The 13,373-nt window shown below is 39.6% G+C and overlaps 1 protein-coding gene across 2 annotated transcripts; it reads left to right on the top strand.

Moving 5' to 3' along the window:
• Positions 1 to 628: 628 nt before the first annotated feature.
• LOC145992587 (putative caffeoyl-CoA O-methyltransferase 1) lies at positions 629 to 10,335 on the top strand. Of its 2 annotated transcripts, XM_083128942.1 has the most exons (3): positions 636 to 729; positions 9,007 to 9,138; positions 10,123 to 10,335. In XM_083128942.1, exons 1-3 carry the CDS (start codon positions 666 to 668, stop codon positions 10,146 to 10,148), a joined length of 222 nt encoding a protein of 73 aa, XP_082985068.1. In that variant the 5' UTR covers positions 636 to 665; the 3' UTR covers positions 10,149 to 10,335. The 2 variants fall into 2 exon arrangements, 1 of the variants encoding a protein (XP_082985068.1); XR_014442170.1 differs by lacking the exons at positions 9,007 to 9,138; positions 10,123 to 10,335 and adding an exon at positions 7,278 to 7,472 and having other exon boundaries at positions 629 to 729.
• Positions 10,336 to 13,373: the final 3,038 nt, after the last annotated feature.

The following is a 13,373-nucleotide window of genomic DNA, read 5'->3' as shown; positions in this document are numbered from 1 at the left end:
GGTTGTTTGTTACACAGAGGAAACTTTAAAATTAATGTTTGTTCCGAGCTCTCCAACTGGGTGCCATTCAAGTCCAAACACTCTTGCAATCTTCATTTGAATCTATGAATTGTGTTCTGATGATGCTCATCCAGAATGTTGTGAATCACATCACATATCTTTAAGTTTGAGTCGTCAAGATCTGTCCGTTTCTGTGCATACACCTCGGTCTTGACATGTCCCCACAGCTAGTAATCTGGTGACCTTGCGGCCAAGGTGTGGGTCCTTTTTCCTGCATGGATGCCATTTTGGAATCACGTGAGCACCTGCACACACGTCATTCAGCAGTGTGGGCAGAACAGAATTTTAAATTTTCCTCTGTGTAAGAAGACAATATTTCATTGTAATAAACTTTAAAGTTATAGCTTTTATATATTCCTGCAGAACTTTACAGTGTTAACAAAGTGTACTCCCTTCCTCCATAGCTTGCTTGTTTAAGTCCACTTTATGCAGAGAAAAGCTAATGAAGATTGGATTACAGTTTAAAGTATGTGGGTGCAAGCCACTATGTGCCTACACCGGGCATCAAATCTGTAAGCACCCAAATATTTCAACACATTCATTCATAAACTTTCATTTGTATTTTTGTAGAGGAATGTCATCACAATGAAATATCAAGAAGAGGGATGCAGTCGTCCGTGCCCGAAAGAATGATCCAGCAAGGAACTATTCTGAAGCTCATTGCTCCAGGTGAGTGTGATGTCACGACTGGGCAGCGCTTTTGTATTGCTTAGTATTTGGTCATTTACCATCATGGTTTTTTTTTTCAATTGTCATAATAATTATTATTTGTTCCTAATTCTGTATGGAGGTTTTCTGGTAATGATATACATTCAAAATCAAAATTATATAATAAATAACTACCATAATGATTATGCATATTTTTGTAGAGTTTTCTCGTAGCTCAACAAAGGTGAAAGGTACTTGTTCCTTCGTTTCACCACTATTTGTTGTATCCTTATAACATTAAGTTTATCATGAAAGTGGAAAAATACAAATGTGCTGGAAGAAAATTATCAACATTGTTTACTTGCCTGGGATTCGAATCCTGTATATATCCCTATTTTCACCCTGTGCATGCTAATCCCTACAGACCATGCTATATGTTGTCAATGCTGGGGCAGTTTTTTCTGTTCCATGTCTGAAGAAATAATCTGATTTGTGGTTAAATAAGACATCAAGCCAAGTTTGAAGAGCATTTGCGTTATCGAAGTAGTTTCTTGAAGGCTGTGTTACACCTTGTTTGCATAGAAACTATGTAAATATTGGTTAGAATGGACTCGAAAATCGCCTAGTACCATTCCTAGATACGCCACTGCACATCAGTTAGTGCCATGCGGAAGGCAAGGATTTAAGATTGGGTGTTGTCGGCCACAACAATGCAAGGAAAGGTGGATTGAAAGTCATTAATAATATGACATTGTGTCTAGACAAGGGATTTACGATAAGGTTCCAAGTAGCTAAAACATTAACATGCCAAAGGCTTTTATTTTGTCATCAATATATTTCTCACCTCAGGTTACCTTGGGTGTTGGACAGGCTGTGGGAAGCCACCGCCCAGCACCCAATGGGCATGATAGACAGAATGGTGGTTGCTTGTGACCTTACAGATGAATATCTCGAAATAGGTACTGCAGGTATTATAGGGAGCTTTCAGGTCGAATCGGCATGCGTGCTTCACTGCATCCACTTGGTTTCTTCCATTCTCTGCTGTTATGCGTAGGCTTGCTCCATAGGTTCCTGGGATAGAGTGTAGTTATCACGTGTCAAAATTACAGCAAGTTTGACACAGAAAGCTCCATGCTTGGCACAAGCTTATGATATCCAAGTGGCTTGAACAAGTTTTCATGATACCTGGCAAATGAACCATGAATAATCAATGCAACCCTTCAAACTGAAGACATGACAAACTTCACATGTTGCTTGGACTGAAACGTTCTTTCAATACTGCGATTCGTGTCGTTTTGTTCTGTTGTTCGTGCATGCGCGGTGAATGTTTTCCTGTAGACTGAAGGCACCATGTCTCTGTCTGAAAGCCCCCATAAAGTGTCCTTATAAGTGTAGTTGTAATTGAATTTTTTCATTCTTTATAAAATTTTAATACACAAACTTCTCAAATTGAAGGTGCAGTGGTTGCATCGTCGCCTTGCAATCAAGGGGTCCCGGGTTCGATTCCCCGTGGAGGTACATAATGGTTCGGATCCCACTTTAAACCATAGGTCTAGTCCCGAGTAGCCTTACTGTGCATAAAGTGTACTTAAAACACCAACTCAATCAATCAATCAAATTGAAAATGTAAAGGTGTTACACATAGATTTTTTTTTCCTAATTATGTTTCAAGTTACCACATTGCACAGTGGATTGCTCCCTAAGTATTATTATTATAATTACATGTTATAATTTGTACATCCTAACAATATTTCTTTGCATGTGAACAATATAGATATTAAAATTTATTTGATGTCCAAGTAACATAGCAAAATATTGAGAGAAAAATGATGAAAACCATATACAATAATTATACAGAGAAGAATAACTTTGTATCAAACCTGGCATCGGGAGAGGGAAGAATCAACCAGTCGACTCCCACACTCCCAGAAATTGACAGCCTTCATTTCAAACTGAAGGAAGTTTGGTATTTCAGTAGAAAATGTGTTACACAGAAAAAGAAGTGATTAAATGCAGGAACCAAACCAGAACTATCATACATGCTTTCTACCACTTAATCCAAGAATGGCTGTCTTCAACAATTTTACAGGATGGATCAGACCAATGATAAGAGTTGAAAATTAGAAATAATAACAATAATAATTATTATTACTGTTATAAATGCTGTTATAGAATAACAAATACTCTAAGCTAATAAAAATAATCAAAATTTGCTCAAAATTAATTATTAGCTATATAAAATTTTCAAATAAGTGAATATGAAGTACAACAGTTTTCCATTATTTTTTTCCTTTTACTTTCATTTAATTAGTGAACTGAAATTCAATTATTGTAAGTTGTCAGACAACTATCAGACAGTGACACAGCAGTGGTGTGCCCCCCTCTCCAAACAATCTCATACAATGTGCTGTTACTCTTTGTAATCGTTCTAATGTGGAGTATTGTTCAAGTATCTCAAATGAATTTATACTTGTCAAGGCGACTATAGTTTTCCTTTCTTCAGCCACTTCTTCAGGTTCAACTATAATCTCATTTTGTTCAATAAGTTCATTTGTTAGCCATGATGGTCCATGCCACTAAGATTTAGCATTTCACATTTGTGATGATAACAAGCCTCTTCAAATATGATCTGCTGGATTGTCTTGAGTTCTTACGTGTCTCCATTCATAACTGCTTGTTAGTTTCTGTATTTCAGCCACTCTGTTGGCTACGAAAATTTTCCATTGGAATGAAGGTGCTTTCAGCCAAGCTAGTACAATAGTAGAGTCTGGCCATAAATTAATCTTGATTCCTGTCCATTTTACAGCTTCTGTGACCTTGTGTGTGAGTCTGGCAAGAAGTAATGCTCCACAGAGTTCCAAACGTGGTAAAGTTACCTTTTTTAGAGGGGTAACGCGAGATTTCGAGCGAAGTAAAGCAGAGTGATGTGTCCATTTCAATCTTTGCATTTAATGTAGATGCATGCTCCATAACCAAGCTCAGAGGCATCTCTGAACCTGTGTATCTCTACTTCTGAAATTGATTTGGTCATTGTCCATCTGGGAACATGAAGTTTCTCTAGCTGTGGTAGTTTCTTGCGAAAGTGATCCCATTCTGAATGCAATGATGATGGTAATGTTTCATCCAAATCTAGTTTACTTCTCCACATATGCTGAAGAAATACCTTTGATTTGAATATGACTGGCCTTATTATTCCTAATGGATCGAAGATACCAGCAATGGTTAATGAAACAGATCGTTTGGCAATTCTTTGACTTCGATTTGTATGCTTTATTGTTAAGTAAAATTCATCTGTGGTAGGATTCTTTAATAATCCTAAACTCCTTTTAGTTTGTTGTGCTTCGTCAATGTGATTTTGTTTTGTTTCTTGATGGTCTACTGGAATGTGAGATAATAACATTGGGTCATTAGTAGAGGCATGCAAATTTCGTTTTTGACGAAAACACGAAATATGAAATAACATGCTGTAATGTTCATTTTGCATGTTTCCGAAAGGTGTGAGGTGCATTTTACTACCCTGTTTTGTCACGAAATAATGCGAAATGAACTGCAAAATGCGAAATATACACGAAATTTACCGTTTATAAACCGACGCGACACTTTCTGAAGTCTGAAGTATCCTGTGATTTATGCAATTCACAGAAACTTAATTTATTCTGCTGTAAATATTTGAGAAGCAAAAATGGACCCCTTTACACAGGAATAAACTTAATATTCTGGTAACAACTTAAATGTGCTATTAGAAGGGATAAGTTTATTTTGTGTAATAAGTGCAGTTTTTAAATCAAATTTAGGATTATATTCACAATTTTAAAACCAAAGTGTCATTTTAAAAAGCACTTTTGATGTGATTACTCACCGCTATAACACCGAAATTTTATTTTATTTGCCGCTTTTGAACCTGAAATAGACTGTTTTTGTACTGAAATGTTGCTTTCTTATTTATCAAAAATATGTGCCTCTTGTCATTAGAACACCCTTTTCTCACTTGAAATCCTCCACGTTGTGTTACGTACCTTTCAGTCTAACCTGGAATTATTCCCTTCACTCCTCATGTCGTGTCAAAAGACTCCAGCGATCACAAGGCTTGGAAATCAATACTTATTATTTCACCTTAATGTAAGATATATTTTTGAAAACACACAGCAATCAATTAAACTTTAAACTACATATTACAATTATTCTCGACATTTTCTGCCACTATTCACCTGTTGCTATCGTGATTTTAGCCTGTTGATAAATCTCTCAGTTTTCTAAATATTGCCAGGTCCTGGCACATCAATGTTAGTTTATTTTCTATCTGACACTAGTTGTCTGACATCATAAATATTTGCAATCTTAAAAAACGAACAAACACAATATTTTAAATACATTACAAAGAATTACAATGTAATTTCCAGGTCATTACATGGCCTCCTTCCACACAACAAAGAAAATTTTCTTTAACTGTTGAAACAATTTCCACTTTCCATCTATTCAACTTTAGTGGAAACTGGTTTGAAATTCTGTTGAGGGCCATCCTCCTAGGGGTTTGAATTTCTCCAGGAAGAAGTATTTGGATCCAAATTACTTCTCACATCTGTGAGTGCAGCATCGGTCTGCGCTGCGCACTCCTTTACGCTATTGGTTCGGCGATTTCCTCTCCAGGTTTCTGTACCAGTTATTTCTTGTTGGTCTGCAATCTCTCCAGTTGGTTGAATTTTCACTCTGGAAGACACAGTTAGGATGTTGGAAGTTCCATCTTGCATTTCGGATGCTTCATACCTGCGTAAGAAGATTGCTAACTGATCTATATTAGCTGGATCTCTGGTCAAAACCAGTTGCCTTATCCGGTGTGGTAGCTGACTTATTATCATGTGCAAAACTTCTGACTGGATTACCTCTTCAGTCAGATTGCAGTAGCTGGCATAAATCTCCCAACAATACTCTTCCAGATTTAATCCAGAACCTTCTGTTCCTCAGAGTCTGCATTTCTCTCTGCTTGGCTTCTGGAGATGCGTACTGCTTTTTAAATGCCACACAGAACTGTTCAAAAGTCCTCCACGTATGTACCTTGCACTCTGCAGAAGACTGCATGAAAGCTGCCATCTTTATCCGAGCACTGACTGTGCTGCGACTGCACCAGACTACAGCCACATGCAACCTCTTCCTGCCTGCATATGCGTGTCACGCTTCGACCATTAGTGCTGCGAACATACACCATTGGAGCTTATTTTCTGATATCCCTCATATATACACTTTCAAGAGCTGTTATCAACAGCTTGTTCTTTTTTTAATATTTGATTAGCTAAATCAGGCACCTGTACAATCCTGTAGATTCCCCTCTATAAATGTCTTGCCTTAAATTTTGAAGACGTATGCACCCTTTTCGCCAGCAATAATGGTATAATAATGTTGTCAGTTTCACGGTACTTGGATATCCTGTGAATGTTTGTACTGAAGGAGAAGTTCCATTAATAATGTAAGGAAATATGACACTTTGTTTTGTATGAATCCATTGTATTACTTTCAAAAAATTTACTCCCAAGAATCAGGTTTAAGGGATTTTAGAGGTTTTGCTTTTGGTGCCAAGCAGACATTATGTGTTGTCATATGTGCATCCAATACGTGACAAATTTGCCCTGTCTAAATCTCTCTCATATGTGCAAGGGTTAAGTTTACTTAGCAAGTAATAATGGCTGACTGTATACATATCTGCATGAAAAAATCTCTATAATAACCCCTCCCTAGCTTGTAAATTATGATAATTTTCCAAATTCACTATTTTGCAGTTTAAATTCAAATCATATAGAAATTATGTGAATTTAACTGAAGATAATATTGGTACTAACGCAATTCATACCTGGATCTGTCCATTTGCAAAAACATGGATTTTGTTTATAATTGCCAGGGAAAAATATAAAATTTGTCCTGGAAAACCTGGAAAAGTCAGGGAATTTCATTTCTGCTTGTCAGCAGCCACCCTAAACAAATATTCTGCTTTTTTGTAACTTCAAATGTACTATGCCAATTTCAAGGGTGGGGTCTATAAACCTGTTAAAAGGGGGTCCTGATGTCTATGAATTCAAGTACTAAATTGATGCATGAATTGTCAAAATTCCAAAAATTAGATTTTGGTTTAAGAGATTACAAAACATATATTTATCACTAAAATGTCTTCCCTACTTTCAAATATAAAAGTTAATAATAAAATAAAATATCAATGCAGTACAGTCAAAGGCTCTACTCCCTTACAAGAATTTTTGGCAACACCCATGAAATCCAGGATTCTTATCCGATGTTATAAATATTCAGCTCTAAATTGAGTGTCACTCTTTTAAAAACTCGTTAGCTTTTATATCTTTCTATGCCAATTACTGTGTATATTTTTCTTACGTTGTTTTCCTGCCCCTCAGGCTATAACGACAGTGAGGGTGAAGAGGCACTCAGAAATATCCATACTCATTCCAGTACTTGAACGTGGGATGGTTAGTGGCTAGATCCAAATGTTAAGATGACTGTTACTTTAGACAATTTAATTCTAATTCTCTAATATTGTTATTGTATGTGCCATTGTTCTACCTTTACAGCAACAAGGAATGGACTAATTAGGTGAACAGTAGGACAAACATATTTGTGCGGGACAGACTTAACTGAGATTCGAACTCGGACCTCTAGCTTTGCGGCATGTTACGCTGACCAAGAGTGTTCAGCCTCTCTCACCCTCACAGCTTGCCCTCAGCCTCACAACTTGTTCTCCTCTGGCACTGAGCACTCTGCAACAGAGGATAAGAAAAAGGTACGGGAATTCCTGAAAACCCCACCTCCACCCACAATACTTTTACGTCAGTTCCGCGTAATTTATCAGTTCCTTCGCTTTTTTATTACACCTTATTGTTTTATTGATATACAGGTTGTTTTATAAAGGACTATACAATTTTGTAATTATATATAAATTTATTCACAAAACTTAGAGAGCTGGTTTTAATGACATTTTGTAGCAAAATACATCATGTTTTTATCTTATAAGTTAGTAATGTTCAATGTGACTTCCATTGGCAATTTGGCAGACATCCCATCTGAAGATGATTTCTTGCCAAACCCACTGCAGCGTATATTCTTGCTCTGAGATCAGCGAGTGTAGCAGGTATAGGGATGGTCTGAAAACTTTATCCTTGATAAATCCACAGAAGTAAAAATCAAGAGGTGTCAGGTCTGTTGAACGAGCTGGCCATGCAATCGGCCCACCTCGACCTATCCACTGGTTTGGAAAGCGGTTACTGAGGAAATTCCGGAAGTCATCGAGGTAGTGTGGCAGTGCGCCGTCTTACTGGAAGTGAATTTGCAAACTCTGCAAACACTCCCTGGAAACCAGTGAAGGCTGCCATTTTGGTACAATTGTCTACTAGCACTAGTGGTGGTGTGATTTGGAACTAAGCTACTACATGAGTCAAAACTTGATGTATTTTGCTGCAAAATGACACCAAAACCAGCTCTGGTAGGCATGTGAATAAATTTATATATAATTACAAAGTTGTAAAGTCCTTTATGAAACACACTGTGTATGGTAGCCAGTAATGTGCATGGTGTACACTTTTGATTACGTAGTTTATATGAGGTGTGTCTTGTATATTTTGTATTATGAGTGTGGTATGTTTGTGAACTGTGGATTTCCTATGGTTGAAAGTATATATTATTTGTTTTAATGTGTCATCAGTTTATGTTGTGCTTTTGTTATTAAATTACTGTGAAATTTTAGTGTTAAGTAGTTATGAATCATTAGGTGGAATATTTATATGGCTAGGGTTATTCAGGATATTAGCTTAGTTGCATTATGCTCTAAGGTTTTGTCCCAGCGCTGGTAACTGGAGACACAATTGGGGGCGTTAAAACCTTAGCCGTACCGGATTTCACCCTCTGTATTTGAGGGTAGGACCCATTGACCAACGGGCGACAAATTCAGAGGAAGAGCAGGTAATTTAACGTAACACAAATTGAATAGTTAATTGACTGAGTTTTATTAGTAAACACACCAATAGAATAATAATAATAGGGAGAAGTTAGGGGCAAAAGGATTAGCACCATAAAGGGGCAGGTACTTATCTCGGGATCGCCTCGATGCTGGTCTTGCTGGCTGGCCTGACGTGTTAAGAATAAAGTCTGATTTGGGTTAGTTTATATTGCATGTGTACATTTAAGGAATTGAAATACTTAACAAAGAGAAGAGACTGATGGGTATAGGCTGTGGTGGATAGCATGTTTGAGAATGATCAATTTGTTTAATACATATCCATTTCTGAGCTTTTGACATATTTCCAGGTTGGAAGCTCTTCGAGGATGCCGGCGTAACGCAGAAGGAAGAGCTGAGGATACAACCTGCTCTGAAGTCATTGGAGGATTTAATAGTGGAAGGACAGGAGAGAACATTCGACTTTGCATATATAGATGCTGGTGAGTATTTCGTTAATTATTTTAGGCACTAAACCTACTATGAATACTCCACAAAATGACATCTACAAATTTAATTAAATGGAATCGGAAGGGAACTTTCGGGACCATAAGGAGAGCATGGGGCCTTAAGCATAAATTGTAATATAATTAAGCCTTGTTTCCATATTGAAAATACTATGTCGCTGACCAAGGCAGTTTATTAAGATTAAAAAAAACACAAGAGGTAATGGCCAACCCCCGTGGCGGAGTGGTTATCACATCGTGCTACGATGCTAGGGGTCCCAGGTTCGAATCCCGGCCTGGGTGTAGATGTTTGTAAGTGTCTATTCATCAATTTCATCATGCCATCACTTATGACCATCTTCGCAAATTAACCAAAAGTGGCACAAAAAGTGAAGTAAAATGAATCAAATCAAAAATAATTATTAACAGGTAACGTTTCAACCCTGTATCAGGGTCTTCCTCAGACGAATAACTAAACTAAAATGATGAAATATACTACACACAGAAACATTACATACACATATAGTATATTTCATCATTTTAGTTTAGTTATTCGTCTGAGGAAGACCCTGATACAGGGTTGAAACGTTACCTGTTAAGTGTTGTTTATCTTAATAAACTGCCTTGGTCAGCAACGTAGTGTTTTTAAGCATAAAGCCTATTTTTATTGTAAATAACAGAAATATAGTTTTTCTCTGTAGACTTGAAAAACTGCACCTTTTGTTAATCCAAATCCTATTGAATTTATTTATACATATTTTTAAATGTCCTGGACAAATTGTTCACAGTTTAGCTCCTATTTCTATCGAGTTAGGAGAAGACAATTGCGCGAGAAATAAAACAGAATTTATTAGTGTCCTTTGCAGAACAATCCATCTGACAGACAGAAGATTACTGCAAGATGTGATATCTTGAAGTTGCTTAGGTAAATATGAGTTTCAAATGCTTCTAAAATTTTCATTTTTTTAAATCTTTTTGTAGTATATCCCGTAACACTTGTGGCTTGAGCATCCGGACACAGTACAACCCTTCCCAGATGGCCACCACTTCCACAGCGGGAGCATAAAGTGATTCAGGGCTGTGAAAGGAAGGAGCAGGGAAATGCAGACGCCACTCCTGCAGGACAGACTACACCTGGTTCATCATCAGTTAACACGGGAGACACGTCTCGAAGTGCCATTGGTCCGTCTGATATCAACCGTCCTTTCTAAAATACAATCGACGGTTTGTGAAACCCGTTCACCATAGAAATGAAGCCTAAGAAGAGTGAAAAGAAGAATGAAAAGCTATCAGGTAGTGCTGAAAAGCAGATAAATCAACCGGCACCAGAATGCCCGGAAGAAACAACTCCTCCTCTGCTCGACGAGGCACCCAAAGCTGCATTGACGGAAGTAGAAAGGAGGGAAGCACCACCAGTGTCCTTGAAGAGAGCCATGTCGATCGTGAGTAGCGATTTCATTTCAGACACAGACGAGGAAAATATCCCTCCAACTGACGGTTTTCAAATACCCAAAAAGTTCACTAGACGTAAGAAATTACCTCCCCCTACTAACTGGGCAGACGATAACGACTATTGCCACATTGATACTGACGATAATGACATGTCTTGCAGCCAGAATAACAATGTTGGTAATGTAGCTATCCCACCTCACACACCCCACGTAGCAGGTAGTGCAAACCCTCCTACCTGCCCACATGTTTCGTGTAGTGGAAGAAACCTACCTTCCAATCCACATGCTTCGGGTAGTGGAAGTGATCCGCCGTGCCCACCAGGAATCATCAGGCCGGCGGTAGCCTTTCTGTACGACGTACGCTACGATTGCCAACATCGTGCAACATCTGAAGGAAAAGCCAATTGTGAAGCACACTGCCTCGTGCATAAAAATCCAGTGCAAAACTCAACAAGATCTGGAAACAGTGAAGTCCTTCTGCGAGGAACAACACATTGACATGGCCTTCGGTTTGACCAGGCAAGAACGTCCCATCAAGGCAGTTATCAGGGGTCTGTCTACATGCACACCCATTCCAGATCTACAAGCAGAGCTCACAAACATGGGTTTTGTGATTAAAAGAATAAATATCCTCACGAAACGAGGGAGAGGACAAAACAAAGGGAAGAGAATTCCTATCCCTTTGTTTCTAGTAGTGCTTGCTAAAGAAGGAAGGTGGAAGGAGTTCTCCACGTTAGAATACATAGGATACTACAGTATCTCGGTTGAACCGTACAGAACCAGAGTGCTTCTCCAGTGCTACAGATGCCAGAGGCTGGGGCATTCTTCAGAGACTTGTAGAGCCACACCGCGCTGCGTCAAATGTGCTGAAAAACACCTGTCCACAGAATGTCAGAAGAAAGGTACTGACCATCCTGCAGTTTGTGCACTTTGCGAAGGGGAACATCCAGCCAGCTATCAAGGATGCCCCGTGATCAAAGCCATGAAGGCTGCAAGGAGCACCTCAAATGCACAGCCAGGAAATGGACCCAAACCCGCACCAAATGCAAATGCAGGCCGCCCCCCCTCCCAGAGAGCCCGGACACCTTTCAACCCCACAAAGATGCCACAACTTCCACAGAGGGAACATGACATGATACAAGGATGTTCAAGAAAGGAGCAGGGGAATGCGGACGCCACGCCTGCAGGACAAACACCCTCTGGCTCTTCACCAGCAAAGAACAAACAGAAGTACTCTGCTGTAGTTCAAGAACATAGACAACCTCCAGGCTTTCCAGCAGCAAGAAACTCAGATCAAAGGGAAGAGATGGTGCACAGGCGGAAGGAGGGCACTCCTGCGAGACCAGTGCAAAAGTCAGCCATGTCAGACGACATCACTTCTCTTATCAACTTTGTGAAGAGTGACTTTATCCAACAATATGTCCCAATCATCGGGGAAGGCCTCAGGAAGGTGGCTGCAGCACCTGACGGGCCAGGAAAGCTTACTGCCGCTGTGGAGGTATTGCTGGAAATGTTGCTTCATGGCCAGAAATGACTCCACGACGTTACTCAGACGACAAATAACCATGGCAACATGGAACGCAGATGGACTCTGGGAACAAAGAGTGCTCCTCAGGCTCTTTCTTCAAGAACATCAAATAGACGTAATGCTAATTTGCGAAACACATTTGACCAACAAGCTGCAGATAAATTTTCCAAATTACACCCAGTACAGGCAGGACAGGCCAACAGGCATGAAAGGAGGATTGCTTATCCTTGTGAAATCTGATATACCATCCACGCAAATAGCCATCAACAACCTTCAGGCACTGGAAGCAATCTATGTTGAAATTTATGCTCCCGGCTCCAGATTCATTGCGGCAGTCGGATACATCAAACCGCCAGCGAGGATAAAAGATGCTGACTTCAGAGAAATCTACCAACTCGGGGATAAAGTACTTCTAGCCGGTGATCTAAATGCCAAGCACAGACATTGGAACTCCCGACATACCAACGTTGCAGGAACGCAGCTCCTAAGACTTTTGGAAACTGTAAACTTCCAAATCCAAGCACCTATAGAACCAACACATTTCCCAAAAATGGCAGTCTACCAGATGTCTTGGATGTTATCCTCACTAAGGGCTTGCAGCTCTCAACAGCTCCTTTTGTGGTAAGCGCACTGAACTCTGACCACGAGCCAGTTTGTTTCAAGGTACAACATAATCTCCTGCAATGAATCCCTCAATCTCAAGGGAATCTGCTTGACAGCAATTGAATGATCGGATAGATCTGCACGATAAGATCAACACTGTGGCAGACATCGAGAAGGCGGTCCACACCATCACTGTAAACATCACAGAGGCAAAGAGAGCTGCCACCACTATGCGCACCATTGAGACACTGGCTGCAAGGGAGGATCTACATCTACGGCTTCTCATCAGAGTGAAAGGATGGGCCCGGCATAAATTCCAACTTACGAGGAACCCGTTCTATAAGCACCTATGAACAAATCCCAGCGACAGATTCGACGTCACCTGCTAAGGGAAACTGTGCATAAATGGGACAACATCCTGCAAGATTTAGAGGAAAGACCCACCAAATTCTGGGGTTTAGCTCAATCCTTGCAAGGAAAGAGGAAGAGCCAACGAACTCCAGTCCTGCATACAGCAGCTGGACTTTCATTCCAACCAGACCAGCAGGTTGAGGAATTTGCAATACTATATGAACAACAGATGTCCCCCAATGCATGGCCATACGATGATGACATCATTGAGCAAGTTGAAAACTGGGCTGAGGATTTCT

Source organism: Lepisma saccharinum, chromosome 9, assembly GCF_977018435.1.
Source record: "Lepisma saccharinum chromosome 9, izLepSacc3.1, whole genome shotgun sequence".
NCBI classification, from domain to species: domain Eukaryota; kingdom Metazoa; phylum Arthropoda; class Insecta; order Zygentoma; family Lepismatidae; genus Lepisma; species Lepisma saccharinum.
The sequence above is the reverse complement of the archived record's forward strand: the minus strand, read 5'-3'. Positions and strand labels throughout refer to the sequence as shown.